We start from the raw sequence: 7,146 nt of genomic DNA on the forward strand, positions 1-7,146 counted from the left end.
GTCTGGGAGAACGGGGTCTGATGGGTTTTGTCTGCTGGCTGCAGCTTTGCTCTCCCTGAAGAGGAATCACAGGGTGTGTGCCCTGCACAGGACCACGCTGTGCCCTGCCTGACCGGCCACAGGGGTACAGGCAAAGATTTCTCTTTGCAGAAAGAGAACAGAAAAAAAAATGGTGCCAAATTTACACCAAAGTTTAGTAAAGACCAGAATTTGCAATGGTTTTGAGGAAAAGCACTGAAGAAGATAAAACTGGGGAAAGTCTAAAGCTTGGGTAACCATTAACCAGAACTCCTCCTGCAAAATCTTCTGTGGAAAAGCAAATTCTGGCTGTCATTCTTATCTTCTACATCTTACAGGAAAAAATGATAAGCCAGAAGGAACAAATTCCATGTGATACAGACACATGAAATCAAGATTACTCTTCAGTAATATTGCTGAGTATCTCTCTTGAATTATAGCGTTGAGTACTTACGGCAGATGATCAGCCCCAGTTTGATCAAGTGACTACAAGTGACTTCAAGCGATTCAGAAGAGTTCAGCACCCAGGAGGCACCCTAGGACACGACCAGATATGACAGACCATTCCGGTCATGCTTAGCTGTTTTTAATGAAACAATAATAATAACAACCCTATTTTGCCTTTGAACCAGGCATACATGCTTTGGAATTGGCAGGACCATAAAGGTTTGCAGAGATACTGTGAGGACTGAAAATTCATGCAGGAGAATTCAGCCAATTTGAGAGGCAAGGAGTTAATGACACTGTGCACGGCAGCCTGTAGCTGTTTTTATTTATTGATGATACTCGGTACTTCCAGCAGCCTGCAAAGCCAACTGGCTTACCATCATGATCAGCTACAGCTCGTCTTTCTCTCTCAATTCACCTCCATGTCATGTAAAAGCAGTCTATGATCTTAGCAGCTGCAGCTGTTTTCCAGAGAAATCCTGACTTCTGTTAAAAGTTAGTCAGGGGCAAAATCAGTAGCACCTAATCAAAACGCAGTATGATTTTGCGAATGGAACTGGCACTGATTTTATTCGAGAAAGGACAAGTTTATCAACAAAACTAACATGCCCAGTGCAGAATTTATGTCTATCCAGTGAGGGAAAATCACAGGAGTACAAAGAGGAGATACACGTGCCCACTTGGCTTCCAAGTCCCCATGGACGTGGGTGCTGGAGAGGGGTATGTACAGAAACAGTTTGCTTTTCTACCTGAGTAGTTGTGGTTTTGGAACATTCTCCCCATCTGCCCCAATCCCTTGAAGCTCCCCCGGCAGTGTTTTCATGCTGTCTGCCCAGGCTGTGATCTCAGGCACCTTCCCTCTCCAATTCATTCAAGCGCATTAATGCCCGACGGGTTTCCTCGTCTCCACCTGCACTAACACCGAGCCTGGCTAACCAGCACTAACAGCAACCCCCCAGGTTTATAGCTTTACTGCTCAAAATGCTCTTACTGAGAAGTGATCTCCTCCTGGTTTTACATGCAGAATAGCTACCCACAGCAGTGTCCGGAATGACGTGGGGCCTCCCTCCTGCACACGCCCCGCATGCTGCCCGGCTCCACGGGGCTCTGGTGGGCAGCCACGGCTGAGCTGCGCCGGGAGCTGGGGGCAGCCACAGCAAGACGCAAGCTGGACTTACAAGACCCTGCTGGTCCACACCTCCCCCCAGCTCCTTTCCAGGAAAAATAAAAAGAAAAGAAGGGATGATATGGCAGAAACCTCCGTGTCAAGTGCTCCTTGTTATTTTGGAGACCAGAGCAGAAGGGCTTGCACCTCTCAGTGTGCTGAACCCTTCGCCTGCAGCAAAGAGATAATGAAATTAGGGGAGGCTGTTAAGCACTGGTGATAAGCGAGCCCTGGACACACACGAGAGTGTGAGCATCATTTAATAAACTGCAGCATTTCTTTCACCTGTTTATTTGCAGGTCGCCGATCATTTTCTTTCTAGCAGCACAGGTAAACTCAGGACCAGTTTGTTGGTAATATATGCAAATCTCTCGATTACACTTAGAAATTTTAACAGTCACTGCCTTCAAATACTCTGGCCAAATTGTTCAAAAACATTTTGTTTTAGAAAAGATAGCCAGTCTGGCTTCCCTTTCCCTGCTGCATGTCTGTTTGTCTGCATGTGCGTGCGTGCGCCTTTAGCAGTGCCAGAGCAGGTGTTACTCGGTGATGTATCGACACTGAAATTAACGCTTACTCTCAAAGCAGTCGTTGTGCATCGCTTTCAATCATTGTCCTGGAACAAGGGCTGTTCCCTTCTCTAACCTGCGGGCACGTTTATGTGGGCCTCTAGGGTGAATCCTGTAATGATTTCCAGCCCCGCTGCAGGGCACGGCTCAGTTTCAGCCACAGGCACATCACCTATGTTTCATTTACATAAAAAGCGGCTGTCAGATCATCCCATCGGGTTGGCAGGTGGCATAACTTGTAGTGGAACTACTGAATAGTGCAAAATAAACTAAATACAAAGTCCTGCAACAATGCAGTGACTTTATCGTGTAACTAGGAATAACAGGCATCCTCTCGTTTAATTATTTTTATTCTAAAGTTACAGCAGTTGCACTAGTGACAGTAAATCACCTTGAACACGTACCAAGGAAATCACTGCTGAGAACAGATACTTAAAACCATACAGACGACTCAGCCACTTCAGATGTCTTGTGCTCCTTTGTGTGTCCTCAGTCCCTCTGTCAATGACAGTATTTATAGCGTGCTGTCACATGCTGAGGGAGCTTGGACGGTATAAAGGCACAAGAATAATTAGAAATGAAACAAAATTGAGCACCCTGGAGTAGCGACAATAAGAAAACCAGAAGGCTTTTGGAAAGCAGTGCATTTATTCCCACATCTCATTCTGCAGTCTTCCGCTGATGCTATTAAAATGCCTCAGCACGAGGCAATATTTTTGCTTTATTGTGCGGCAGTCTCTTTTACTGCAAAAAAAAAGTGAGTTGCATTTGCCAAATTCCCATTTTAATTTGGGGAATTTAAAGGTATAAACAGAATACAAGATGATCACATTTTCTCCTACACATGCAGATGTACAACGTGGTAACAGCAGCTTTTTTGACAGTCAAAACTGGCAGAATTTCGGCAAGTTTCTACTGATACTTCCACAACAGCAAGCGGCAAAACAGTAACTCCCCCAGGAGGAACTCCTGCAACACGAATCCCGGTGGAGAGCCTTGTGTATCGTGTGCCAAACACGCAGGGTATGCTACAGCGGGACCGGCAGTCAGGTGGCCCAGAGATGCGCATTTCTCGTGGACAGAAGCACTGAGCTCAGCGCGGGCAGAGCAGAAATGCGGGCTTCTCTTCAGCCCGCCATACGGATTGCAACGCAGTTTGATATTGTAAGGAGTTTTGTAATACGGCAACTGCAAGTTACAGGCGCGAACTTCTTTCGGATGTATTTGAAAAACTTACAAAAAAAAAACCATTACATTAGCTCATAAACAATAAATAGTGTTTTTATTGAAAAAAAGATGCCTTTTGGGGCTTGAACAGAAAGTAAACACGTTTCAGCACAGCCAGCATCTCTCCATTCTTAAGCACAAGGTACACACAACATGATGCACAGACTTCCCTGCCCCATCCCCACGGCTCAGCAGCTACAGGCTTTTCGCCTCGATGCCTTTACAACCATTTATAACCAAACTCGTGGGTGATACCAGGTCACCCAACTTCTGCACTCGTTTACAAAAAACGCTCCCAACATCTTCTGTCTGTACTTACATTGGCAAGAATCTACAGCTTCCCTAGAGATCAGTCTTGCAAATCTGCCCTGCTGGGGAAATTGCTCGTTTCCAATTTCAGTGCTGATTGCAGCGTGAGGCTAACGCTGCCTGTTTGGCTGAAGAAGGCATCGGGCTAGGCACTGCTTAATTAGGGCTGTGGGAATAACGGGTTTATGGTTCAGTGGTTTAATAAATAATAATAATATTAATAACAACAGTAACAACAACACCCATAACAACGACAGCGACAACTTGGTTCATTTTCTTCAGGAAATGCTAGCAATTTGTTTCAGTCTGTGGTCAGGATGGCCCGATGGCTGGGGCGCTCCTGGGAAGAGGAAGACTCGGGGTCAAACCTCTTCTCTGCCTGGTCCTGAGCAAAGGCTTGGCTCTGGGCCTCCTGCCTCCCAAAGGGGCATCACAGGCTGAGAAATACCCAGAAGTTTGTTTCCCTCACCTTTCCTGTTGCACGTTTTTGGTGCAAAATATGAGCATATTGCCTACAGGACCCCCTGGCGATCATGTTCCAGCTTCCCCCAGGAGCACCCACGATCGAGAGCCAGCTTTGCCCCTCGCAGCCCAAGGGGACAAATGGGCAAAGGGCTGCAGCTTCCCCCCACCCCAAGGCAGTCACCCTGGTGCTGGGCACCCCGAGCAGTCCCAGCCCGCCGGGCACCCCGCTGCTCCCCACCTGCCTGCTCTCCTCCAGGGGACTGGGCAGCCACACCATGCTACATCCCAGCCGCGGACAGGGCACAGCAAAACCACCCTGACCCCGGCGTGGGTGCCCCTACAGGTCCCCGGAGTGCTCTCCCCAGCCCTGCCATAGCCTGCTCCCAGCTTCAAGTCTGGATCCTCCCGGCTCTATGTGTAAGGAGGGGATAGCCCAAGGCACGCACTTTCTCCCTACTGTTTGTTAATAGCCCTCCCAAGCCAAATCTTTCCAACGTTTCCAAACTATTTTATTTGGGTCAAGCTATTCCCAGTGCTACATGTAGTTAAAGCTCATAGGAGAACATCCTGCTGCTGCTGACCAAAGCTTCTCAGAAGTTCGGGTCTGGCTCTGCTCTCCTGCACACAACCACACAAAGTGTTTCTCCTGAAGACACAAACCTCTCGAGGTGAAGCAGGTCCAAGGCCCAGCCTGGCCACGGCATCGGGGAGAATTTCAGTTCTTCAGTTAAGAGGGTGACTGAACACCAATGCAATTAAAGTGGCATGATCTCTAGCTCTGTTGCAATCATATCGACACAGAGGAGCACACAAAATACAGTTAACAGGAGCTTATATATTGCAGGAACACATTTACGGAGCGTACCTATAATTGGATGGACACAGATACAGCAGCACGTCACAGAGCCTCAAGCTACAGGCCACCGCCGTGTTCCTGGCACTGCCATCTAACCTGGTGGCACCGGCATCCCTCACGGCCACAGCTCCTGGGCAAGTGCCCCGCGGCTTGCCATCACCCAGCTCTCTCTGTATCCACAGCAGAGGACTCGGTACCTTCAGCTGTGGTGGGTCTGAACGGATGTATTGGAAGCAGTTCAATGCAAGCCGAAAGCATGAGCAAACTCTGACCTTTTGCTTTTTGACAATGAGGTAAAATTATCCTAAACGGTTTGGATTGATTCGTCAGCACTGATGTGGAAATGTATGCTCTGCCTCTCCCCCTGTACCTTGTACAGAGAACCAGCTGTCTGTCCTCAAGCAACATGTTTTGTGGGGTTTTCCAACCTGCTTTTCAAGGGCTCTGTAGCTCTTCATTTTCTATCAAATAATCCTTCTTGATGTAATTAGCACCCCTCACCAACCTCCATACTCCGAGATAGGCATCCTTCAGCGAGCTCCTGTTCCCTTCTGGTACACCAGCAGCTTTTCCCTGGACCGCCGGTGCCTCGGTGGGCTCCTCAGCGCCGTCCTTCTCCTCCCCTCCACTCTGGCTGTCCCCTTTGGCTGACCCTTCCACTGCCGCCTCCTCAGCCCCCTTCTCCTGGGAAATCGCCTCCATGGCAAACAGTGCCTGGTCCCCATCCTGCCTTGCTCCCTCTTCTGCTCTAGCTTCCTTCTCCAGGTCCTCGTAGGTGCTCTGCCGCCTGGTCTCAATGTACTTGGCCACGCAGTAGATGACAGAGCCCAGGGTGTTGACCACAACACCGGCTATAAATAACTTGGTGGGCTCCACGTCGTTGAAGGCCACCATGCCCACCGTGATGGTTGCTATGCTCTTCACCACCCCGACGAAGCTGGTGGTCACGGCCGAGTTGATGTAAGTGCAGTGGAGGGTGGTAAAGTTCATGGCACAGCTAATCAGGACACAAGCAATGAAGATGCACACCATGGCAGGGTCCTTCCACCCAGGGAACGACCAGACGTTGATGGAGTCCATGCTGGCAAAGGAACAGATAATGAGAAAGGGGGTGGCTGAGACAGCGATGGCGTACTGGGCCGTCAGGGGTCCGTATTCACTGTCTACGCTGGTCTTCTGAATGAGCACCAGGTAGGCGGCGTGTATCAGCACGGCCAGCACGCCCGTCACGTAGCCCATGGCATCCCCGGTCAGGTCACCAGCTCCTGGCGGAGTCACAGGGAGGAAGGAGCACGGTTTTTGCACGGAGATGGAAAGAGAGACCCGATTCGGCTGGGGAGGATGTTTAGGAAACAGGCGGCAGCACACACTCCCCAGCTCCTGGGATTTGTCACGCAGGTCCCGGGGCTGGACACGCTCACCTCCCGACAGATTTTCTTCTCTTTTTGGGGGGTCTGCAAACCTCCTGAGCGTTTCCCACTCCCCACCCGAGCCCCGCCGCCCAGCCCGACCTGCCTTCTCCCGGAGCGGCAGCCGCGGGCACCAGCGCGCTGGGTGCCAGCCCCGGGCCCTCGTCCCTCCCTCCCGCGCCCCCGGGGCCCCTCAGCCTCCCGCGGGACCTCGCACCGCCCCGGTGCCCCCCTCCCAGCCCCGTGCAGCCCCGGCAGGCGGGCACTCACCGGCCAGCGCGGCTCCGCAGGTGGTGATGAGCACGGCGACCAGCACGCCGGGCGAGGGCATGCCGTCGCGGAGCACCAGGGCGCCGGTGAGGAGGGTGACGAGAGGCAGGCAGCGCTTGAACACGACGTACATGGGCAGGCTGAGGCCGCGCAGCGACCACAGGGTGAGCGTGGACTGCAGCGTGGCCAGGGCGGCCACGGCGGCGAAGGGGCGCGCCAGGCGGGGCCCGAAGGGGGGCAGCGCCGCCAGCCCCCGCCGCCGCAGCGCCTCCAGCCCCAGCGCCGCCGCCGCGCTGCTGAGGCACTGCAGCAGCGTCAGGAAGGCGAAGTGGTAGCGGGCCAGCAGGAACTTGAGCAGGATGTTCAGCGAGCCCGAGCACAGCCCGTGCGCCACCGCCACCGCGACGCCCC

General features: G+C 51.9%; 1 protein-coding gene across 1 annotated transcript in view; it reads right to left on the reverse strand.

Moving 5' to 3' along the window:
* Positions 1–2,828: 2,828 nt before the first annotated feature.
* The window catches only part of SLC35D3 (solute carrier family 35 member D3), a 6,635-nt gene continuing 2,317 nt past the window's right edge, over positions 2,829–7,146 (reverse strand). Inside the window, exons 2-3 of the mRNA XM_035320791.1 lie at positions 6,736–7,145; positions 2,829–6,321 (exon numbers count right to left, since the gene is read on the reverse strand). Of these exons, the coding sequence (XP_035176682.1) occupies positions 5,492–6,321; positions 6,736–7,145 (1,240 nt within the window). The 3' untranslated portion in view covers positions 2,829–5,491. The remainder of the gene's footprint in view (positions 6,322–6,735; position 7,146) is intronic.

Source organism: Oxyura jamaicensis, chromosome 3, assembly GCF_011077185.1.
Source record: "Oxyura jamaicensis isolate SHBP4307 breed ruddy duck chromosome 3, BPBGC_Ojam_1.0, whole genome shotgun sequence".
Lineage (NCBI taxonomy): Eukaryota > Metazoa > Chordata > Aves > Anseriformes > Anatidae > Oxyura > Oxyura jamaicensis.